This window comes from Lissotriton helveticus, chromosome 3_1, assembly GCF_964261635.1.
Source record: "Lissotriton helveticus chromosome 3_1, aLisHel1.1, whole genome shotgun sequence".
NCBI lineage: Eukaryota > Metazoa > Chordata > Amphibia > Caudata > Salamandridae > Lissotriton > Lissotriton helveticus.
Genome location: NC_136061.1, coordinates 1,625,825,064 through 1,625,851,120, shown reverse-complemented (window position 1 = coordinate 1,625,851,120; position 26,057 = coordinate 1,625,825,064). Strand labels below are relative to the sequence as shown.

At 42.2% G+C, this 26,057-nt stretch overlaps 1 protein-coding gene across 2 annotated transcripts in view; it reads right to left on the bottom strand.

Moving 5' to 3' along the window:
* The window catches only part of DPP10 (dipeptidyl peptidase like 10), a 1,755,202-nt gene that overhangs the window by 159,352 nt on the left and 1,569,793 nt on the right, over positions 1 to 26,057 (bottom strand). For both annotated transcript variants that reach the window (XM_078683981.1, XM_078683980.1), the window contains exons 18-19: positions 24,684 to 24,782; positions 24,508 to 24,577 (exon numbers count right to left, since the gene is read on the bottom strand). In XM_078683981.1, coding sequence (XP_078540107.1) covers positions 24,508 to 24,577; positions 24,684 to 24,782 — 169 coding nt within the window. The remainder of the gene's footprint in view (positions 1 to 24,507; positions 24,578 to 24,683; positions 24,783 to 26,057) is intronic.

Sequence of the window (26,057 nt, the reverse complement as noted above, 5' to 3'; positions counted from 1 at the left end):
TAAAATGTTGTCTCTAACCAAGCAATAGCGATAATTATCGCTATTGCTTGGTAATATGCCCCTGAGTTTGATAGAGAGCGGGCCTTCACCTGGAGACAGAGAGGCACTTCTACAACTAAGTGTGGGCCCGTGCAAAGGAGCTGTGAGTGATTCAGAAATTAATGCAAACTCCACATGTAATTTTATTTCTATGGGGTTTGCTTAATAATAATAGCTAGGGGGGACATGGGGGTTTAGCACCCCATCCCCATCAGTGTTGTCAACATGTTTCTGCCAACATGGCCAGGCCAGGAGGGTCCATGGCATTCATCAGGATGTAGTAATAGGGCTCCTATCTAGTCTCTAACAGACTAAGATAAATCCACTTTGGTATGTTGACCTTTGTGAAACTCTACTTTTGATTTGAAACAGATAGGCATTTAATGTTTAGTATCTATGGAAATATAACTAATGATGCTCTTTAGTTATATAGTCAATTTTTAAAATACAATTTTGAAAATGCCACTATTGGAAAGTTATGATTCAGAAAAGGGGGTGGTGATGAACAGAGTGTCTGAATTAAGCAGACCACTCTTACCCAGTCCAAAGATCAGGGCTTGATCCATCACCGTTATTTAGCTCACTGCCCCATCCCAGCTCAGAACCTGGCTATATGCAAATTAGTCTGTCCCTGGCCCAGTGCATCATGGGAACAGGGCAGACCAAACTACCAAGCCAATTCTTCACCAGAAAGGAGACAAGCTACCGGGGACCGGTTTCTGGCATTTCAGCCTCGTCGGCCCGGCTTGCTTGAATCCTGAAGGAGCAGTGAGCAAGGGACTCATGTCTGAGTATACCCTGCCACACCTATAGTGCCCAAAAACGATTCAGAAAAGGGGGTGGTGATGAACAGAGTGTCTGAATTAAGCAGACCACTCTTACCCAGTCCAAAGATCAGGGCTTGATCCATCACCGTTATTTAGCTCACTGCCCCATCCCAGCTTAGAACCTGGCTATATGCAAATTAGTCTGTCCCTGGCCCAGTGCATCATGGGAACAGGGCAGACCAAACTACCAAGCCAATTCTTCACCAGAAAGGAGACAAGCTACCGGGGACCGGTTTTGGCATTTCAGCCTCGTCGGCCCGGCTTGCTTGAATCCTGATGGAGCAGTGAGCAAGGGACTCATGTCTGAGTATACCCTGCCACACCTATAGTGGCCAAAAACGATTCAGAAAAGGGGGTGGTGATGAACAGAGTGTCTGAATTAAGCAGACCACTCTTACCCAGTCCAAAGATCAGGGCTTGATCCATCACCGTTATTTAGCTCACTGCCCCATCCCAGCTCAGAACCTGGCTATATGCAAATTAGTCTGTCCCTGGCCCAGTGCATCATGGGAACAGGGCAGACCAAACTACCAAGCCAATTCTCACCAGAAAGGAGCCAAGCTACCGGGGACCGGTTTCAGGCATTTCCGCCTCGTCGGCCCGGCTTGCTTGAATCCTGATGGAGCAGTGAGCAAGGGACTCATGTCTGAGTATACCCTGCCACACCTATAGTGGCCAAAAACGATTCAGAAAAGGGGGTGGTGATGAACAGAGTGTCTGAATTAAGCAGACCACTCTTACCCAGTCCAAAGATCAGGGCTTGATCCATCACCGTTATTTAGCTCACTGCCCCATCCCAGCTCAGAACCTGGCTATATGCAAATTAGTCTGTCCCTGGCCCAGCGCATCATGGGAACAGGGCAGACCAAACTACCAAGCCAATTCTTCATCAAAAAGGAGACAAGCTACCAGGGACCGGTTTCTGGCATTTCAGCCTCGTCGGCACGGCTTGCTTGAATCCTGATGGAGCAGTGAGCAAGGGACTCATGTCTGAGTATACCCTGCCACACCTATAGTGGCCAAAAACGATTCAGAAAAGGGGGTGGTGATGAACAGAGTGTCTGAATTAAGCAGACCACTCTTACCCAGTCCAAAGATCAGGGCTTGATCCATCACCGTTATTTAGCTCACTGCCCCATCCCAGCTCAGAACCTGGCTATATGCAAATTAGTCTGTCCCTGGCCCAGTGCATCATGGGAACAGGGCAGACGAAACTACCAAGCCAATTCTTCACCAGAAAGGAGACAAGCTACCGGGGACCGGTTTCTGGCATTTCAGCCTCGTCGGCCCGGCTTGCTTGAATCCTGATGGAGCAGTGAGCAAGGGACTCATGTCTGAGTATACCCTGCCACATCTAAAGTGGCCAAAAACGATTCAGAAAAGGGGGTGGTGATGAACAGAGTGTCTGAATTAAGCAGACCACTCTTACCCAGTCCAAAGATCAGGGCTTGATCCATCACCGTTATTTAGCTCACTGCCCCATCCCAGCTCAGAACCTGGCTATATGCAAATTAGTCTGTCCCTGGCCCAGTGCATCATGGGAACAGGGCAGACCAAACTACCAAGCCAATTCTTCACCAGAAAGGAGACAAGCTACCGGAGACCGGTTTCTGGCATTTCAGCCTCGTCGGCCCGGCTTGCTTGAATCCTGATGGAGCAGTGAGCAAGGGACTCATGTCTGAGTATACCCTGCCACACCTATAGTGGCCAAAAACGATTCAGAAAAGGGGGTGGTGATGAACAGAGTGTCTGAATTAAGCAGACCACTCTTACCCAGTCCAAAGATCAGGGCTTGATCCATCACCGTTTTTTAGCTCACTGCCCCATCCCAGCTCAGAACCTGCTATATGCAAATTAGTCTGTCCCTGGCCCAGTGCATCATGGGAACAGGGCAGACCAAACTACCAAGCCAATTCTTCACCAGAAAGGAGACAAGCTACCGGGGACCGGTTTCTGGCATTTCAGCCTCGTCGGCCCGGCTTGCTTGAATCCTGATGGAGCAGTGAGCAAGGGACTCATGTCTGAGTATACCCTGCCACACCTATAGTGGCCAAAAACGATTCAGAAAAGGGGGTGGTGATGAACAGAGTGTCTGAATTAAGCAGACCACTCTTACCCAGTCCAAAGATCAGCGCTTGATCCATCACCGTTATTTAGCTCACTGCCCCATCCCAGCTCAGAACCTGGCTATATGCAAATTAGTCTGTCCCTGGCCCAGTGCATCATGGGAACAGGGCAGACCAAACTACCAAGCCAATTCTTCACCAGAAAGGAGACAAGCTACCGGGGACCGGTTTTTGGCATTTCAGCCTCGTCGGCCCGGCTTGCTTGAATCCTGATGGAGCAGTGAGCAAGGGACTCATGTCTGAGTATACCCTGCCACACCTATAGTGGCAATAAACGATTCAGAAAAGGGGGTGGTGATGAACAGAGTGTCTGAATTAAGCAAACCACTCTTACCCAGTCCAAAGATCAGGGCTTGATCCATCACCGTTATTTAGCTCACTGCCCCATCCCAGCTCAGAACCTGGCTATATGCAAGTTAGTCTGTCCCTGGCCCAGTGCATCATGGGAACAGGGCAGACCAAACTACCAAGCCAATTCTTCACCAGAAAGGAGACAAGCTACCGGGGACCGGTTTCTGGCATTTCAGCCTCGTCGGCCAAGCCCTGATCTTTGGACTGGGTAAGAGTGGTCTGCTTAATTCAGGCACTATGTTCATCACCACCCCCTTTTCTGAATCATTTTGTCCACCATAAGCGTGGAAGGGTATACTCAGATGTGAGTCCCTTGCTCATTGCACCATCAGGATTCAAGCAAGCCGGGCCGACGACGCCTGAAATGGCAGAAACCGGTCCCCGGAAGCTTGTTTCCTTCCCAGTATAAGAATTGGCTTGGTAGTTTGGTTTGCCCTGTTCCCATCATGCACTGGGACAGGAACAGACTAATTTGCATATAGCCAAGTTCTGAGCTGGGATGGTGCAGTGAGCTAAAAAACGGTGATGGATCAAGCCCTGATCTTTGGACTGGGTAAGAGTGGTCTGCTTAATTCAGGCACTCTGTTCATCACCACCCCCTTTTCTGAATCATTTTGTCCACCATAAGCATGGAAGGGTATACTCAGATGTGAGTCCCTTGCTCATTGCACTATCAGGATTCAAGCAAGCCGGGCCGACGACGCCTGAAATGGCAGAAACCGGTCCCCGGAAGCTTGTTTCCTTCCCAGTATAAGAATTGGCTTGGTAGTTTGGTTTGCCCTGTTCCCATCATGAACTGGGACAGGAACAGACTAATTTGCATATAGCCAAGTTCTGAGCTGGGATGGTGCAGTGAGCTAAAAAACGGTGATGGATCAAGCCCTGATCTTTGGACTGGGTAAGAGTGGTCTGCTTAATTCAGGCACTCTGTTCATCACCACCCCCTTTTCTGAATCATTTTGTCCACCATAAGCGTGGAAGGGTATACTCAGATGTGAGTCCCTTGCTCATTGCACCATCAGGATTCAAGCAAGCTGGGCCGACGACGCCTGAAATGGCAGAAACCGGTCCCCGGAAGCTTGTTTCCTTCCCAGTATAAGAATTGGCTTGGTAGTTTGGTTTGCCCTGTTCCCATCATGCACTGGGACAGGAACAGACTAATTTGCATATAGCCAAGTTCTGAGCTGGGATGGTGCAGTGAGCTAAAAAACGGTGATGGATCAAGCCCTGATCTTTGGACTGGGTAAGAGTGGTCTGCTTAATTCAGGCACTCTGTTCATCACCACCCCCTTTTCTGAACTATTGGAAAGTTGGCACTTTCCTGCCTTTGCTATTTGGTGTCTGCTGCCTGTCCTAGGTCACAGGACGTGTGAGGCCTGACTGCTTCTGTGGCCTTCTCTGTACTGCACAAGAATGATCAGCCTCTGCTTGTGGGTGCTCCTGTTACATTCTTCTCTGCAGCAGCAAATCCTGTTCAGAGGTCCTTCGCCTAAGAGGTATCCACCCCCTTTTACTTTTGCCAACTACAGCCCCCTGACTCGTCCCACTGTAGATTTTTAATTTTCAAGAAGAGACCAAGTCCAAACATAAAAATCTTCACCGCAACTTTGTCCATCGTCTCCCCGAAGACCATGGTTCCTCCTCAGCCACCACCTGCAGCACTGCCCTGCTGAACTGTACCTTCTCAGAACACTTTTCTTCAAAATGCTTTCTAATTTCGAAGGTAAGCTCCAACAGGAAACCAACCACTATTTGTACCTGACTCGCAATCCATCACGGTTGACAGTATTTTTTTATTTTGACCCAGTCTTGTGCAACTAAGTGTATAAAGATGCCGCTTTGCTTTCTAGGCACTAGTTTGCACTTTAAATTTGAAAAGGTCATAACCCTAGGTCAGCTATTTGGATATTTGTTGTGTTGGTGTCAAAATATTTATTAAATTGCACTTTATTCTTCTAAATTTGTGTAGGGTTCTTCTTGTGTTCTGTTTTTACTTTATTACTCTTTGTGTACTGCATCAATACTTCATGAATTGCTTCTAAGCTAAGCCCGTCTGTGCCAACCAACCAGAGACTAAGTATAAGCTAATATACTTACTTTTGTGGTTCACCCTGCCAGGGACTGTGGCTGTTGCTTGAGCAGAGTTAACACCCCACTCAGCCAACACTCCAATTTCTCACTCATGTCATCTTAGTCAGGTGACGATGGTACACCATATACCCAGGGCATGTACTTCAAATGGTACTAATGAGCTGCAGCACTGATTGTGGCACCCACAGAAGTGTTCTTTCAAACCTGTATCAAGCCTGCCACTGCAGAGCCTATGAGTGCAGTTTACTGCCACTTCAACTTGGCATTTAAAACTACTAGCCAGACCGTAAGCTTTCTTTATTACATAAAAGTCACTCCAAAGGCAAGCTCTAAGAAGTAACTCTAAAAGCAGGGTGCCATGTAAGTATAAGGTAGAACATGTATATTTGTGTTTTTAATGTCCTAATTGTGATAGACAGCCTATTTAGTTGTTCACTATTGTGAGGCCTACTCCTCCCACAGGTCAGACATGTGAATTCTTCAATGCACGCTTAAGCTGTAATTTCTGATCAGAGAGGAGTAGATTTTTCATGTTTCATATATTTGGAATGGTAATAATAAATACTACTTACCTGTGTAGTTGGATTTAACATTGCTGTTTTAGAAATGCCGATTTTAGAAAAAAGACATTTCTCTGTAATTAGTGCTCTATGTGCCTTACAGCCTGCCTCAATACACTTCTAGGGTAGGTGACAGCTGCACTGTGTGCAATCCCTCTAGACAGCCACAAACATAGGAAGGTGAGGCTCATATGCATTGTGAACACTCATTTCTAATATAATGGGGCTTCCTGGGCAGGGAGTAATGGGAGGGACTAACACTTACTCATAAATAGGTAGTGTCCTCTCTACACACAAAGCACTGATTTACCCCCCCCCACCCCCTCCCTCCCCAGATAGCCTGACAGACAGGACTGGGCTGAAAGGGATCCTTGGGCACTTCAGAAAGTTGTTTTGAAATCACCCCTTACATCAAAGGCACTTTGGGTATAAGTACTGGGTCTCTGACCACTAAAATCATGCACTTCTGCATCTTGAACAGAACCCCCGTCAGAAGGACTGATGTGCTGCTTTGAGGACTCAACTGGTCTGCTTTTCTGGAAGGAATACTTTTGTGCTTGTTGCCCTGCTGCCTGCTACTCCCTCACCTTGCTGAAGGAGAGGTGCACTCTTCCTCCCCACCAAGTGATATCCTAGGGCTTGCTGGCTAGCCTTCTGTTTCTGAAGTTTTAATGACACAAAATACTTTCTGCAAATCAGATGATGCTGCAGGACTCTGTCTTCTGTTTGTCCTGCCCTTGCCTGAGGTGCCATCACCATATTCTGGGCCTCAGATTTGGGTTCTGAAGATATTTTGAGACAAAACCAACATGTCACCTATGCACCGATTGGAACAGATGCATTGCCTTCATCTCAACAAAGCTTGATGAGAATGCAGCAACCTGTCTGCTTGAAAAAGATAGATGCTTTGTACCATCAGCATTGAAGCTTTGCTCCATTCAAGGTACTTTCTCCGCAGGTCCTGCGTGAGTCCTGTAGCCGGCCTGTCATCTAGCGCGGTCGGCCTGAACTTTGGATTTGCACGGTTCCCCCACGACATCAAGTAACCTTTTGCCCGCTAGTCACTTCTAAGCACTGTTTTAGCATATAATCTTTAAAAATTCCTATCTTGACTTCTACTGATTGGATTTTGTTGTGTTGGTCTTATTTTTCTCCAATAAATATTCTCTATTTTCTAGACTTATGTGGAGATATTTTGTGGTGTATTGATTTTGTTACTGTGTGTGTTGCACAAATAATTCACACTTTGCCTCTTTAGATAAGCCTGACTGTTCTGTGCCAAGCTGCCAGAAGGTGAGCACGGGTTATCTTCTAGGGTGTATCTAGCTTACCCTGACTAGAGTGGTGGTTCCTGCCTGGCCTAGGTGCATACCTCACCCAACCATGTATCCCATTTCTAACACACCCTGATCTGTTGTCTAGAATGCCTTCTCCACTTGCCAATTGATCCCATGAATGTTGTTGTACAAATGTCGACCATGTGTCTATGCTCATGTAATGTCCATAATTGAGCCCTTCTGATCCGAACATTTCTCCTTTTTAGAAATCAGAATAGGTGCACAGGTTCGTTGGGGTTCTACAGTTGCCTTAAAAGGTGAAAGTGAAATAATTCTCATTAAAATAAACCCAATTCAATATCCCTTTCAGCTGGATTCATGAGGATCATCATTTCAAGACAAAGAAAAGCTGATACCCCTTCCTTTTAATCTTGTGTGATAGGACACTTGCTTTTCATTTGATTTGTAGCTGAATATATGCTACTAAAATTATCATGTTGTGATCCCAGGTACATTTTCACAGGAAAGAAATTAGGGACGTAGGGACGTATTCTCAACATACTGCTGTTGGACTAAGCCCTTTCTGCAAGGTAATTACCAAGACGTTTTGACTTCCTCCTCCATTGAAATAATGTTTGCTGGCACACTTTACCACTGCTAATTAGTGCTAAGTGCATGTGCTCACTCCTTTAAAAATGGTAACATTGGCTTGTCCCCAATTGGCATATTTAATTTACTTGTAAGTCCCTAGTAAAGTAGCACTACATGTGCTCAGGGCCTGTAAATGAAATGCTATTAGTGGCCTACAGCACTGATTGTGCCACCCACATATTTAGCCCTTTAAACATGTGTCAGGCCTGCCATTGTAGCCGGTGTGTGTGTGTGTGCAGTTTAAACTGCCAAGTTAACCTGGTGCCCAAACCTTTCTTTTTTTAATACATATACGTCACCCCTAGGCTAGGCACTGGACAGGCCAGAGGGCACAGTGCAATGTATTTAAAAAGTGGTACTTTGTACTTGTAATGCCTATATCTCCCATAGGAAACATTGGAGTTGCCTTATAACATTTTATAAGTGGCATTTCTAAATGGGAATAACCAGTTCATTTTTGGTGTTTCTGGGTGAAGTCGGATTTTAAATTGTAACTCTGAAAATGCCACTATTATAAAGACATTTTTGTGCCTTAGTCATTTAATTCCTATGTACTGCCTTTGGTCACATAGCTGGGTGTAGCTTTGAGCTATGTGTATTTCTCCTAGACAGCTACACACAATACAGAGCTCATGTATGCCTGGATGGGCCATCACTAGCATGATAGGAGGGAGGATCTGAGCACAGCCCCATTTGCACCTGAATATGCAATGTCGTGCCCCTACTCAAAGGGCTGCATAATCCCTGTAGCTAGTCTCAAGCCAGGACAGGGAGTGCAGAATGCCCAGGAATTTAAAGGGAAACCTCTAGAAGCTTCTCTCTATTTTAAAGACACAACCGGGTATAAACACTGGACCTCAGACCGACCCTCTTCAGTACACTTGTATACCTGTGAACACTGTGTCAAGAAGAAGGACTGCTGTGCTGATGAAGGACTGCCACTCTGCTGGAATGCACTCTGCTGCACTCCTTTGTGTGCTGACCTCCTGCCTTGGTGAGAAGGACTGGACCTGCATTTCTTGAACACAGTATCTAGAGTGACTCAAAGATTAGTTGACTGACCTTCTGATCTGAAGCCTCGGGGACATAACAGGTTTCTAGCAACCTTGCACTTGCACCTGGACATTCGTAAGTATGCCCTGCCAAGTGGTGCAACCCCAGTCATTAAAAAGGGTTTAAGGTGCTTACCAGCCTGTGTAGAATAAAAACATCTCCTCTGCTGTATGGCGAAGCCCGGAACAGACGTGCTGCATCACTGCTGCTGTATAGATTGGACCAGTCACACAGACCAGCAGCGTATCGTAGCTCTTCGAAAATGCTGCAATGCCCCAAGTGCACAGTACATCCTTGGGGCATGCCCTCACATCCTTCATCGACTGCAGCCTCTACAACAATGCCAGACTCTTCATCGGAACTTCACAGTTCTTCAGAACTGGCACATCGCCCTGACTGCACTTTGCATCCTAGACACTGAAATTCTGCATCCTGGACACTGAATTTATGCATCGCAAGCCCCTTTGACAGAATCCTTGATGAGGATGCAGACCCTAGAACCGCAGCCTTGCTGCATCACAGAACCTACACATCACTTTGGCTGCGTGACACATCTTCAACGCAGATCCCTGCAATGCTCTGCACTGTACTTTGTTCAGCAGGCTTAACTGGGTCCCTGCAGTCGGCCCGCACTCCATCACAGTTGGCTTGAACTTGTGACTTTGTCCCAGTCCGGTGCAACAAGATACCACATTTGGCACTTTACGCCTTTTGCCACTATTTTTATAAAAACTTTAAAAGTGAATATCTCTGGTTCTAGTAATCAGTTTTTTACCGTTTAGCCTTGTTTTATTTTACAAATTACATGTGGCGTGTTGTCACTGTGTTACTGTTTGAAGTGTTGCACAAATACTTTACACATTTCCTCTGATTTAAGCCAGACTGCTCTGTTCCCAAGCTACCCAAGGGTTGATCACACCTTAATTTAGGATTTTTGTGCGAATTAACCCTCAGAAGAATTAGGGTTGCTGTTTGAGAAGGATTTCACCCCCCTCAATCAGTTAAGAAATCCATGGCCGGACTGGGAACCGAAACTGGCACTGGCAAACAGCTTGGCCACCCCTCCCCAGGGAGCGGCCGAGCCTATTTGCCAGGGACGATTTCGGCCGATTTCGTTACAGGGGCCGATTTTGCAGCTATGCCCTGTAACAAAAATGGCCCCTAGGAGCCCCCACCCTAGCGGCCCACCGGGGAAATGCCCGGTGCATGCTACGGCCAGTCCAGTCCTGATCAAATCTATTACAACATCCAACTGCATTTATCAAGATTAATCATTCTACTGGATGATTAGGCTAAGTGTTTTGTGGGTTTATTAAAGCTCTTGCTTTCCATAGTATCATGACTATGGTTAAATACAGACATCAGCTCACTTAACATTTCAATGCAATAATGCTACATATTTTAGCAACTAAAAGTATTCAATGAATGGTTCACAGTAAGTGGGAGTTCTTTTTTCCCTATCAGAATGAGAATCAAAAAAGCATTTTCTGTTCAAATCCCAAGGTATTGGTGTAGACAATGCTTCTTTATTACTAGTTATAAAGCTGATACACAGATTGTGAAAATTGTATTATCAATTATATGATTATTATAATTATGGTGGGCAAAGTAGTAGTGATAGTAGTTATTTCCACGAAATAGTTAATGATTCATTATTGTTACATTGCATTATTATGCCTTCAGAAATTTCAAGTACAACAGTGGATTGGTGTATTGTTGTACAAATGCTTTCAATCAAAACTCTTTAGGAGCTTCACTTACTATTAAAAGAGCACAATAGAATAAAGGGGACTTTTAGATCTCTGTAAGACATTGGGACAGGTGGACACATAGGGATATTGCTAAATGGTTGGATTGCCGCCAACAAGGTAACCAGTTTCAAACCCTGACCATCAAAACACATGCATGATTTCAGGGTGATAATAAGGATCAGAAGGATTACTGTGTTGAGTGCTCCAGACATGCACAGGAGATATTTGTCCAATATGTGATTCATGTAGTACTTGACTTTCAAGGTGACTACATCCTGGTATGGATAGACGCTAGATGGATAGCCTACTAGCATTGTCAATATAGCAGCACGCCTAGTAAAGTTTGTAGATACACAAATTCCGATTTTTTTTCTCCAGAAAGGATATATTAGTAAAGCAAAATCAATGCTGATACTGGCAAGAGCAGCTATGATTTCTTTAATGTGGGTATCACCTTAACTTCTTATTGTCTGTTTAAAAGCACCTTCTGTCTCAATCAGGAGTAGAGGAGTTTAATCCACAGCATATCTTGTCAGTGAATGAGTCTCTTTAAGTTGGAGGTGGAGATGGGATCATGGAGATATTAGTGAGGTACCACTTTTTAAGATGTAGTCTCAATGAGGCAAATGTAAAGCAATACAACACATTGCTTTTTTGACTTAGGGAGGTGGGATTTGGACACGTTTCTCTGGCTGATCGTTGCACTAAATGTAATTCAAATGTAGTTTTCCCCAGAAAAAAAGAATGTGTTGCAATTTGTTAAATTAGTTTAATTTTGCTGACATTATTTATTAATCATAATCAGAGTACATTATCATTCCTGTAGACACATCGGATGATTCTTTTTATTTAACCAAATAAACCTTTGTGCTAATATTGTGCTAAAAAGTGAACCAGCCGCCAGAATTGTAAGTGAGGCTCGCACTATGTGGCTTTGATATGAAGTGAGGGATCCTAAAGTGAGTAAGAAAATCAAGTGACCTACCACAAAAATACTTGCAGTAAGAACTTACGATATTAAAGTAGGTATTATTAAAGCTAACTCAGCACTACAAATTAGAATGTCTGCATAAAATTGACATTCACTCTCAGGCAAGTGGTTTTGTACTATCTGAGAATAATAATAATAATTATAATAATAACAATAATAATAATAATAATAAGAAGAACGTTAATGCCAACAAATAGCAACACTAGTAACAATACGGCCAACTCAGCAGTTCAAATTAGAATGTTTGCTTAAAATTGACATTCACTCACAGGCAAGTGTTTTTGTGCTACGAAGTACCTAATGCACACAACAGAAAAAGTAAAGCAAACGTGTGTCACTGTAGACACGTGTGAACTTCAGTACAAAGCTGGCAGAAAAAACAACGTCTTTTTGTTTGGTGAAAAAGTTTAGGTCTTCATTTAATTTCTTCGAACAAGCCAGCCGACACGTGTTTCGTCGCAGTGGAAAAATTATTTCTGCGACTCCTCAGGGCTGTGTGGTAGGAGAAACAAATGTGTAAGTCGCTCCGCCGGTGATAATTCCACCCGGCAGAGCCCGAGACTTAAGTGGCGTTGTGTCTGGTATATGTAGACAAAGATCAAATTCAGGAAAAGCTCGGGTATGGGTTCCTGTACGTCTTTCATCAAGTGTTAGATTTAGTGGAGCCCCACTGGTTCAATATTAATCAGACTCAGAGCGAGTGATTAGTTTTCATGTAGTCTCGCAGGCATTTTCAGAACAATCACTGGGAGCGGGTCGAACCGCAGGATCACTACCGACATTTGCTGTTATACACAAGCAGCTCCTGAATCACGAGGGATTACTCGCTCACAGTGACTGTTCTGAAAATGCCTGTGGGACTACATGAAAACTAATCACTCGCTCTGAGTCTGATTAATATTGAATCAGTGGGGCTCCACCGCAACTTCGAATCTAACAGTGGATGAAAGACGTACAGATGTTTCTCCTACCACACAGCCCTGAGGAGTCGCGGAAATAATTTTTCCCCTGCGACGAAACCCGTGTTGGCTCGCTTGTTCGAAGAAATTAAATGAAGACTTAAACTTTTTCACCAAACAAAAAGACGTTGTTTTTATTTCTGCCAGCTTTCTACTGAAGTTCACACGTGTCTACAGTGACACACATTTGCTCTACTTTTTCTGTTGTGAGCATTGGGTACTTCGTTGCAATCTGACAGTGTGTTGGTTTCCCAACACATATTCTGGGGGGTTATAGGGCTCATCCCCTCACCCAGTTGCACCAAACCATAACCCTTTATCCTCTGACACCCTTTTCGTCCACAACTAGCAGAGCGCCCAGCAATTCCCCTTGATCTAAATACCCTTTCACAAATATATAAGTGTTTTTGTGCTAGCTGGAAATAATAATAATAATAATAATAATAATAATAATAATAATAATAATAATAATAATAATAAGAAGAAGAAGAAGAAGAAGAAGAATGATAATAATGATAATAATAATTGTTATTATATTCAATAAATACTTATAGTTTCTACTATTATGCTTATTCTTATCATCATACTCATAATTTTTTTTCTATTATTATTTCGAAGTTATTGCCACAAATGTTGGTTATGGTACATACTGCAACAACAGGTGCATCAATAATCCAAGACAATAGCACTCAATTTTCTGAAAACAGAAGGATGAAAGAATTCAAGCTCAGATTTGTGGATTCCTATCATATTAGATAGACATCAGATGAAAGAGATTTTTATGTCATTCGTAAATAGAATCTGATATTTGCATTCACCCAAAATGGCATCAAAGCAAAGTGGTAGACTATTCTGTTTTGGCCAGATTTAGGCATTCCATATGTCATTTGAAAGAGGAAGGTGGTTGCCCGTTGTAAAGTATTTGGCAACGTTTAATTTTACTACATTAAAATAATACCGCAGGCAGTGTTTAAAGTGCATATTCTACAAAATCGTAGTGCAAAAGTGATATTTAAATTCTATATTCTATATTATCCTCGCCGGACATGTATGAAACAGAAAGTATTTGATAAAGGATGGAGTAATTTGCCTCTATTTGTATCCTCTAAATCTGTTTTTGCCTATTGCCAAGGTTGCAACATTTTACCATTTTAGCCACAGTTTTCACTAAACAAGCTCACTTTTCACCGTTGAGATGTGACCCTTATTTTCATTATGTTACAGCATTTGAAATCAGAAGTCTCCCATCTAAGTGGCAAAGTAAAAACTGCCTTTCCAAGTCTATAATGTTGAAAGTTCAGAAACATCACTAGGAAACCATCAAGTTGGAAGAAAACTACCCTGTCAGCAAATATAATTGCTTTAATTTGGAAAAACTCCTTTAGAGTCTGAGAAATAAATGAAGTCGTTTCTAAAAGCACATATGCATTGCCATGAATAGTCAAAGGTATTTGTCAGCAGGATCACGGGAAGTGTAATGGAGGTTACATAAGACCATATTGATTGAGTGAGCTCTTCTTGAGACTGTCGTGACATTCATGTTTGCTGAGAGAAAACTTTTTTACCAACCATTCTGATTGTGAAGTACAATAAACATAACATCAGACATGTACAACAATAGCAGATCGTACTTGAAAACTTGTAGACTGTTCTATCTTTTTATCAAAGTCCCAAAAAGGATGGGTAGGAAATGCCTCATTATTTGGCAGAGCTTGGGCAATTGAGTGTTACTTTTAAATTTGATATCATTTTTTCAAAGCCACAACTTCAGTGGCAATAAAAAAAGAGAGAGAGCTTTTAAAAAGCCATGCAGAGTGATGGTTGACCAGAGGGATTACTCTTTGGACAGTAGTTACCTCTCTCAGAAGTGCACACCATTCATCCACATGCAGCAGGTGGCTGGCTGCAGGGCCCGGCTGCAGGCAAAGACCTGCACCTAACCGACCACGGTCTGCAAACTTCCAAGTCCTGTGGGAGACCAACAAATGCTGTGCATGGCCTTTGAGGTACAAAAGGGGGTGGTGATGGACGGAGCATCTGAACCAATCAAACACTCACACCCAGTCAAAAGATCTGGGTTTGATCCATCACCGTTCTTTAGCCCACTCTGCCACCCCAGTTCAGACATGGCTATATGCAAATCAGTCTGACCCTGTGCCTCATGGGAACAGTCCAGCCCGAACTGCCAAGCAATGCCTTCCCTGGACCAGACACAAGCTTGCGAGGACCGGTTTCTGGCATTACAGCCATCTTCAGCCCGGCTTGCTTGAATCCAGTGGCAAAGTGAGCAAGGGACTCACGTCTGAGCATACCCTGCCACACTTATGGTGGCCAAAGCGGTACAAAAGGGGGTGGTGATGGACGGAGCATCTGAACCAATCAAACACTCACACCCAGTCAAAAGATCTGGGTTTGATCCATCACCGTTCTTTAGCCCACTCTGCCACCCCAGTTCAGACATGGCTATATGCAAATCAGTCTGACCCTGTGCCTCATGGGAACAGTCCAGCCCGAACTGCCAAGCCATGCCTTCCCTGGACCGGAAACAACCTTCCGAGGACCGGTTTCTGGCATTACAGCCGTCTTCAGCCCGGCTTGCTTGAATCCAGTGGCAAAGTGAGCAAGGGATTTACGTCTGACCATACCCTGCCACACTTATGGTGGCCAAAGCGGTACAAAAGGGGGTGGTGATGGACAGAGCATCTGAACCAATCAAACACTCACACCCAGTCAAAAGATCTGGGTTTGATCCATCACCGTTCTTTAGCCCACTCTGCCACCCCAGTTCAGACATGGCTATATGCAAATCAGTCTGACCCTGTGCCTCATGGGAACAGTCCAGCCCGAATTGCCAAGCCATGCCTTCCCTGGACCGGAAACACGCTTCCGAGGAATGGTTTCTGGCATTACAGCCGTCTTCAGCCCGGCTTGCTTGAATCCAGTGGCAAAGTGAGCAAGGGACTCACGTCTAAGCATACCCTGCCACACTTATGGTGGCCAAAGCGGTACAAAAGGGGGTGGTGATGGACAGAGCATCTGAACCAATCAAACACTCACACCCAGTCAAAAGATCTGGGTTTGATCCATCACCGTTCTTTAGCCCCCTCTGCCGCCCCAGTTCAGACATGGCTATATGCAAATCAGTCTGACCCTGTGCCTCATGGGAACAGTCCAGCCCGAACTGCCAAGCCATGCCTTCCCTGGACCGGAAACAAGCTTCCGAGGACCGGTTTCTGGCATTACAGCCGTCTTCAGCCCGGCTTGCTTGAATCCAGTGGCCTTGTGCAGTGAGGTTTGGCCCTAGGGACTGGTGTTCAGCAAGGGAGTGCAACCAGCCTAACGTAGGAAGCCAACTCTTGCTAGGCATGGCCTCCAGTCGCGTGCAGCAGGATTTAGCTGCAAGGTGATGACACAAAATATTTCAAAACATTTTACACAACACATTTACTGATTTTAGACATAGAAACCTGAATGTGCACGTTACACATGTTAAATGAAGTGACACAGCAGTTGAGACAGTGAAGTAACAGCACAGTTAAAGCGTGTTTGAAAGTGTTGGAAACAGAGAAATTCAAATCTAACTGATTATAATATTTATAAATAGGTTTCCTTAACAAGATTACTTTTGAAAATTATGTTTTGTTGTTCATTTACAGATGAAAGTAATGATTCTAATGGTGTGGATGAGCATTTCTATTGCCTTACATTGAAATGCATCAAGAATAGATTGTAGTGCAAATATGTGATAACATTAGTTAGAAGGCTGAAATTTGCAAATGTGAGACCACAAGGCTCATAGAAAACATGAAATGATTTTAGGGAAATGATCTTTAAGAATAATTTAAATGTATGGATATATAATATTGTGGCAGTAGGCCATAGTCAATGTTAATCAATTTTGTGTGATAGTACGTTGGTGAAGCATTACTATTTTTCTCCTATTATGAAATGTTTGCATTTAAGCATTGTACTTGATTCTAATTGAATTTAATTAGTTTAAAGCTGACTTAGACATTTTTAAATGTGTTCTTTCATAAGCTGCATTTTTCCCATTAGCCAAGTGTAATGGTCTCTTGGCATATCTGCAAATGTTGATCTATTTGTTCTGTACATGTATCATGTTATGTTTCAAAGACATTCTTTTAGAGTTCACTGCAGAATAATCTGGTGGGAAAGTGAACCATAACTGGATGTCATTGATTGAAACAATGTAAATGTCTTACCGTTGACAAACCTGTGAGGCCCGGAAAGCCAGTTCTTTCTTAAGAACAATATGGGAAAGTATGCAGGAATAACTAAATTGTATTTGGTATGTTCATAGGTAAATTAATCATGCAATGGACTGACAAGTGGAGTGATACTACATCACTAAAGCGTCATGAAGACTTGAAGTCCCAAAGGAGGGGCATCGCCACACTTTTTCTTTTCTTTGTGAGGCCACACCATTATTTTACTTGTAAGAGTACACTATGCCATACTTTCACTTTTCTTTGCAAGAGCTACCAATGATAGATCTTTTCCTATGAGAGAGGACTGAATGCCTATCCTATACTTTTTATAAACCATCCTTAATCTCTTATCTTGGACTGCCTTTTGCTGCTGCCTTAAGCAGTTAAACTGGAATCCTTCTTTGCCGAACTACTTGGTTTTGCCTTATTTCCCCTTCTTGCCCATGCTTACGGACTCACCCTTAGTAGGCTTTAATTTGATTCCTTTTTGCATTAGAACCTTTGGATCCAATTAGGGAACAGAGCCATCCTTCTGCCTTTAATGGCGGTAGGAATCTGTAACCTTGTATCTGATGACTGTTTTAACTAGCCTCTTTGGATTACATATTTGACTAAATGTGAATGCTTGTACTACATGCTGTAATATTCCTTACCGAAATGCATAAGAGATTGCTTATCGGTATTGATTTCGGATAATTAATAAAATAACCAAGCTATCTATATGGTTTGATACTATTATTCTGTACTGATGTTCTTTCATTGAACTAAGCTGTTTTCCATTTACTTTTAAATCTATTGTAGGGAGAATCAGCCAATCTTTTTACAGTATCAAGTTTTGTTTCTTCTATTCTGTGTAGCAGAAGCAGGGCTCCTAGTTTGTATAGTTCTAGTTAGACTTAACTTCTTTAGGAGATTGGGATTTCCCATTGGAATACTTTTTTTCTGTAGCATCTATAGCATGGTCCTGAAAGTTGTGTATTTGAACCTGATCTCGAACTTGTGAGGTAGCCACCAATTAATGGTCCTCATTGGGTGGCTAATGTGTTTTGGACACACTAATTCCCAACCCTCCTTTTTGGCAGAGAAAGATTCATCAGAGAACCTTATGCCTCTGTGGTATGGGTGATGCTGCGATCCGTCTGACTGTAGTGGGCCCAGTATGGTTAGAGGGATAAATGAGAAAGTAGCAGAAGTAAGAGGTAACAATTAAAACCTATTATAATACTTCTGCTAGATCAAGGGCTCTGTGTGAAACCTGCTATTAGTGGCTTCCATAGCTTTGGTGCTGCATAGCGTGGGTGGCCAAGCACAGATGTAGTGAACAAAACTATCTTTTAAACAATGTATTTTTGGGGGTTTGTGAATCCAGGCACCACAGGAAGATTATAAAGCAGAATTTTACCTCTCTAAAGATCTCAAGTAAACATAGCTAACAACTCATTCCTGAATTGTTTGAGCAGAGATACATTTGCAGAAGCAATACGTTAGGAACCAGGGGCAATTCTTCACATATTTCATAACTGTAACACAGAAAGTGTAGCCTGGACTGGCAGAACATACTTTAGTAAATATACTCCAATTATATTGTCCTCGTTGTGTTGTTGTTAATTCTCAAATGAGCAACACTGCCAAGCTGCATAAATAAGTGTACATTTTTGCCAAATCAACTCATCATTTTCATGGAAATTTTCAATGGGATACCTTACGATATATTTGGTTTAAAGTGAAATGGGTTGGTGCAAATACAATATGCAGCCACACGTTTCTTTCTTACTGCATGTAAATCACATGTTTATGTAGTTTTAATTCACAGCTTGAGAAAGCCTATTTTAACAATCACATTCATTGACCTGTTCAGTTCTAACTGAAATATACGAACCTTGGGTGCGTTTTTATAATTTATGAAAATTTTAGCAGATATATTTAAACCCCTTGAGAAAACAAAGTTAACATTTTCTTGAATGGTTTACCATTCAAAACATTCCTATTAAGAAATTAAAACAACAGGCATATGTATTTGGCAGACATAGACAGTATAAGTCAAGTTAAAATTCAAAATGCACAAAAACCTAGTTCATATTTTTGGCTTAATTTAGTCGCATTAAATGCTGAATAACAGGTTTTTGTTATGCCGAAGTTCACGTTATGCATTATGTTTGAATATTAACCTGATCATGTTAATTTTTCAGAGGCTGAAGAGAATGGGGCACCTGAATGGGGCACCTGAAAAAAAAGGTAGATGCTCCATCCACCGACCTCTTGGTTTCCCTGCCTCATTTAGATTCATCTGAGTTTTTACTGGTTTACTACTACTGTATATAGAACATTTTGCTGTGATCCCCGATGGCACCCTTATGCTTTCATGTGGTCCTGCTAGGGACCCTTTTGCTCTTTTTACTTAGCTGGGCGGGAGCACAAGATCAAGGACACCAACTGGTTGGACCTTGTTAAAACTTTCCACGGTCTAGCCTTTCAGGAAACTTGGGGGCATATTATCAAGCAGGGCGTTAAAATTATCGCCATTTTAGCGGCAGTGCGGAGATAATGGGCTTGATAATACGCCCTGGAGAATTCCAACAGAAGCCCATGTTCACCCCAGAACATGGGTTTCTATTGGAATTCACAAGGCCATATTATCAAGCCCATTATCGCCGTTTTAGCGGCAGTGTTCTGCCGTTAAAACGGCGATAATTTTAACACCCTACTTGATAATATGTCCCTTGGTCCCTAAAATCTACTCCCTTTCTATCTAATTATGCTAATTTTTTCTAATTTTTTCTAGCCTGCGTTATCCTCCCCATCTGGGTGTGCCAAGGCTGAGTTGTGTACTCTAATCTCTCAAGCTCTAAATTATGTGGCAATTGCAATGGAGACAAACTGTTCCTGTGTAGGAGCAGTCATATAACCCTTTTCAATAACTCCGCGATGCTAATAGCAATGTCTATAACACTTACAGCACCCCTTATTACTCTGACGTAATTTCTAGGGTAGACGCCATCACAGATACATTTAGGAACTTTCCAAATTCTTGGGGAGTGAACTAAGCCACAAAAACCTCAATTGTGGCCCTGGGTGATTTTAACATTTACCATTGCCCTGGACCCGGTTTCATATTTCATGACCCCTTAGTAGAAGATATCTCTTCTCTTCTCTAATTTGAACATTCCTCTCAAGGTGAGCAGTTAAAAAGTTTAATCCATTCACAGAATTTGGGGGCATATTTACAACAGACAGTGATAAATATTGCAAAGCGCGCTTAGCGCTTTTATATTTATCGCCGTCTATCACTGAAATTTATCGCAATATAAATTCCAGCGATAGCAGGGTTTTCGCCTTTATGCATGGAACATCGCTGGTTTTCGAGCGATGTTCCCTGCAAAATGGCGATTTGCTTGTTGATATGACCATGTGGTATGGGTTAGTGATGATTTTAGCAGACGTTAGCTATTGGCGAAAACAGCGTCTGCTAAAATGGGAGGGCCAACTTGGAAATATTGCGATGTGCACATCAGCGATATTTACAAGGTTGTACTGCCCAGTGACGACCCACTTTGCATCTCATTAGAGATGCAAAGGGAGGCGTCAGAAAAATATCACGCTAAAGCATGTTATCACCCTCTTGTAAATAGGGGGATATTTTTATCTCCGCTCTTTTGGCTTTAAAAGCCAAAAAAGCAGAGATATGGCCCTCCTAAATATGCCACTTGGTTATTCCTGGTGCACAGGTAGCCTCCACCTATGTTGGGAGAGGGACTGAATCCTTTCTGGACCATATTCTAATTTCTATATCTCTTCTCCCTGCCCTGGTGAATTATCGTGTCAAATGAGATGGTTGCGCTCTTGCTAGCTTTATCTCACCAGAACCAGCTCCCCCCTTTAATTCCCATACAGAATCCTTGACTGTCTCAGAAGAAGGGAGGGAGATCAGGCGGGTTAAAATTGTCTTTGACAACTTTTTGTGGGTCTCTTTTCAATCAATTTTGAACTGTGTGCAGTCTTAACCCAGACTCATGCCTGAAAAATATTCTCATAGCCTTTTCTGCTCTTTGTGCTGGGGTTTAGTTCACTCTCACTTTGCCAAGCTCAGTGTTACCTGTAGCCAATGATCCCCAGTAGTTTAATCAGGAATGTTCCCAAGCCTTGTGAGCCTTAAAGTTAGCACTTAAATCTCGTCCAAGAAACATGGAGGTGGTAAAGGGCCAGATGTAGGTAATTTTAATTTACCACCTCTTAAATACCGATTCATACCGAATCGGTATTTAAGAGGTGGTAAAATAGAGGGGGGGGAGATGTAGGTATTTCAGGGTCAGTAAATACCGAATCGTTAAGATTCGGTATTTACCGATTCTGTAAATACCGAATCGGTATTGCCCATTGATTCCTATGGGCCTTGCAGCCCATAGGAATCAATGGGCAATACCGATTCTGTAATTACAGATTCGGTAAATACCGATTTTTGCAAGGGTGCAGGGGGTGTCACTTTGACACCCTCTGGCACCCCAAAAATAGGCATGTGCGCCATGTGGCACACAGACATGCCCTAAGGGCATGTCTGTGTGTCACATGGCACAGGTGTGCATGCACAGATGTGCATGCACACCTGGATTCGGTATTTTACCACCCAATTGGATTGGGTGGTAAAATACCGAATCTGAAAGTCCTGCGGCACTCAAAGATGTGCTACCTACATATGCTTTTACAGACTCTGTATTTTTACCGAGTCTGTATTTACCAATTCGGTAATTTTACCGAATCTGTAAATACAGATTCGGTAAAATACCGATTCTGTAAAGCATGCTCCTACATCTCAAAATCCAATTACCGGTCGGTAACGGCCGAATTCGGCCGTTACCGACCGGTAATTGGCCACCTACATCTGGCCCATAGTGTTTAAGATTCTAATACACGAGGGTGCTTAAGGAGATAAAGGAATTCCTTATGGAAGACATCTGGGATCAGTTGGTATATGCTAGTGACACCAATAATGCAGTGGCATTCTGGAGAATCTTAAATCACCCACTCCTGGTTAAGGGCCCCATGTCAAGTTTAGCTTTGCTTATACCGGAAGCTTATTGGTTTAACCACTTTTCCTCAATGTATTCTTTGTATGATAGTAAGGGTTCATCTACTTCTAATATTAGTTCACAGGCTGACAATCTCCCTTGTCTTTCTTTTACTATCTCAGTAGTCACTGGCGCTATTAGACCTTCTTAAACGCAATTATTTGTCTCATTCTATATCAAGACTGCAAGACTTGTGCTTACTTACCCTTGGACTATCCAGCTTTTAAAACGATGTTGCTCAAAGAAAGTGTAAACCTTCACAACCCTTTTGCTACCCTAGTCATGATACTCTGTATTTTATGAAGAACCAGTTGCCACATCTATTGGGCACTCACTCAGTTTTCACATTTGGGCTGTTAATATGGGTACTTCTAAAAAGTAGTCAATGGATGTCATGATTGTTTTACGTGATTGAAATGGTTGAATTTATAAAACAATGCTTTTACCAAGGTCACTGTGATATTGATATGGTACTTCCTGCTATACCCTAATATTCTGAGTTTAAGTCATTATTATTGGCTGAGTTACAATTCATTCAGCTGTAGCTTATTGACATGCTGCACAGCATCATTATGGATCAGGTATTTGGGTCCATTGTTTACATCTGTTATTATTGCATACGTTCATTGAGTTAGAATAGAACAATCTGTTGGTGAGAAACAGTAAGTCATAGCTACAGGGAGTTAGTAGATCTGCTATGGTGAATGTCAGCATGGGTTGCAGTTGTACTTCAGTGGGTAGCCTAATAGGACACTGTAATTCGTGAAACAGAATTGTAGTTCATTTCTACCTATTGCCAGTATTTCATATATACTTGTTTGGGTGAAATCATGTACACATACATGGATGATGGTTGTAGGATACAATACCATATATGGTAGCACAAGTGAGAGGACCACTGGATTCATTTTCCAGAGATGCGAAACAGAAATGTATGTGGGTAGGTTCTGGAATTTGAGACAGATTCATTTATAACCCAGTACAGCAGGAACATAGATGCTTCAATATGACAAGGTAAACACTCAATGTAATGGAAGCACATTTCACATAATCTAACAGGCAGGTCAATGGGAAAGAGTTTCAGACGCCACTGTGAGGGCTGAATTGATCACATATAGTGACAGAGCCACCAATGTCTCAATTCAAGAGAAGCACATATCACAAACGGAGAAAAACAGATGATTTAATGCAATGGGTCCATATATATCTGAAAAGTGTCTTGGGCACATATCACTCCAAAAAAGGGGTGCTGATTACACAATGGGTCAATAGATGAGATGGATGCATAAACAGTTGCATCAAGGGTAGTTTGGTGTATGCAAAGTAATGTACTGATTCCATGTTATGGAAGCAGTGTCATGTTTGGCAAGCAGAGTCTGTTGAAAAAGAAGAGATGAACGGTAGATAGTAGCATTGCTGTTTTCAATGATAAATCCCTTTTAGATTCTCTGATTTACAAAACATGCCAGATTAAAATCAGAGGGTCACAAAGGATGTTACCATTAGCTGGTATGAAGCTTTGGTTGGAATGCTCTAAATTATTTGATGGAGATAAGGGGGCCTTTTCACACCATAGAAGTCAATAGAGGGCAGGTAAACATAGATTGAAAGCTCTGCTGGAGTGCTTACAGGATGTTGTTAGGAGACCCTGCTTAAGACCGGCTCTTTTAAACAGCCAGTAATTCTAAAAAAAGGAAGTTAATTCTTTTTTGTGGACCGAGAAGAGCCTACAGACTGGACCAGCTCTCACTCTTCAGTCCCGGACAAAGAAGTGGATTCCCAAGGTTCATAAAGCTGACCTCCTGTCAAAGATACAGAGATACACTAAGCTACAAGAAGCCTTTCCCTGCAACTGACCAGCTGAGAGCGCTAATTGGACCTGTATTGTACTCTGCCGTGGCTTCTTCCTGCCACCCTGTGAGTCTATAAATGCCTCTCTTGAGGTCCTGGGGGGCTTTAGAAGTGTACTCCTGTGGCTAATTAGGACTTAAAGTATTAAAGTCAGAATGTAAAATCTTTGAATAGGATGAACCTTGTTAGTCTAGTTGTCTGGCGCTCAATCACAGTCACCATCAAAGGGCACTTAGGTCTTGTTCTACCATCACATTTGACTATCCTTGACACATTGAACATCTGGCCGCTATTTCCACTTAAAACTTTTTTTAAAGTATGGTCCAAAAGAACAAATACACATATATTTTTTATTCTATCAAAGCAACTCCTTTCTTTAGAGACTGCACACAAATGGCAGGGTTTGACTGCACATGACAAGAATTGAGAAAATGTGTTGTTTGTGTGTATAAGATAGGGCAGTGGTAAAAAAATCATCAAGCCACCCCAGAATATTTTCTACTACATATCTACTTACCTTTGATCACGTAATGGAAGTAAACATAGTGATGAAATATTTTCGTCAACTCTAAAGCAACCAATGAGTGTTCAAATGCTCAGTTTTTACCCGAAGTAACAGTAAGGATATGGAATGAGATCACAGTGTAGCTCATAAAGATATTATGAAATAATGAAACACTCAACTTACACAATAAGCAGCAGAGGATATTGGTTGCGATCTGTAAAATCCCTTGGTAGTGACAGCTGCATTGGAAGATCTTTAAAGAAAAGAAACACTTTACAAGCGTGTTTTTTTTCAGAAAGAAAATGCACAGATTCAAAAAATGCTGTTTTGTTCATAAAATAGCTGTTATTAAACTGTACCATAATCTTCAATTTTAACCATTTCAATTTTCGACTTGAAAATCCGTTTCCGTAATATGACTTCTGTTAAAACGTCATTGTTTTCTAATGTAAAATAATCTGTTGAAAGAAGAAAATGTGACAATCAGAAATAGAAACACTTTCAATCATGTACCTTGCATTTAAAAAGGAAATATTGATCTTCAGATAAATCAAAATTAGACAGGAGAGTTAGCAGTTTATGTGCATCCATGTAATAAACAGTGAAGGGGGGATGGGTTGGGAATGAGGCTAAATCTTTTTATTTATGTTCTAGATTAGTAATAAGGATGCCCTTATCATGGGCCAGCAGAGATAAATCTAAGACATCTTTGTCTCAACCAGTAGGAGTATTGCCTTCTTTACGGAGGTGGTGCTGCACAAAACTGCCTACCCTTTGTAAATCACCATATCTAAATGTGTTTGATGTCTGACACACAAATGAATGTACAACTTGCACATGAGCCTTACTTCTCATACTGATTCTTGCTCATCTTATATCTAATACTGCTGTTGCAGAGAGTTTTGCTATACAATTTTTAGAGCTCGCATAGAATGTTTTACTAATATGGAAAGTTCTGAGGCTCTGGACCATTGTTTAAATTTTCTTTAAGTCAATGGCTTTTTGTAGTAGTCTGAGAAGAGAAGGGGTTAGTGACAAGTTTCTAGCCATAAACTGTATGATCAAATGTGACCACACATTCAGAGTCAGAGTCCGTATCTTAAGATTGAAAAGGATTTATGATAAACTCAAAGCCAAGGTAATATAAATCAGATGCAAAATCATACTGTACATATACACAGAAGTATCAAAGGAAGACTAAATTGACGTAAAATATTGGTCCTTAACAGTAAAGAACAAATCAAGATTTACGTAATTGCAATGCAATAGATTAATAAAAAAGTCTGATGAGTGGACAAATGGTTTCGATCCTTCTTCCCATACTTGGGAAATAATTGCAGTATCTAGCTATCTCTACACTAAACTAGGAGTTAAGGAAATCCTATTAATCCAGGAGCAAGGAAAGGTGTCATCATCAGAACTTCTGTAGATGTTCTGTGAGCAAAAGTTCATGTGTAGCCTAAACTCACACAATCAGACGTCAGGAGAGATCTGTACCTCTTGAAGTATAAATGACGTCTCTCAGACTACAAGGTAAGTTCACTAATAAGAAACACACAGACAGTTCGAGACACATGACCTCATATTATTCAATCTCATTATTTCCATTTTCCATCAAGAGTTTAAGCGCCTAGTAAAATACTCCCATTTTCCAGTCTTCGCTTCTGAGGCATCCTTAAATTACTCCCTTCGTCAGATCTCACCAACTGCTAGCACTCAAGAGTTCTTCTCAT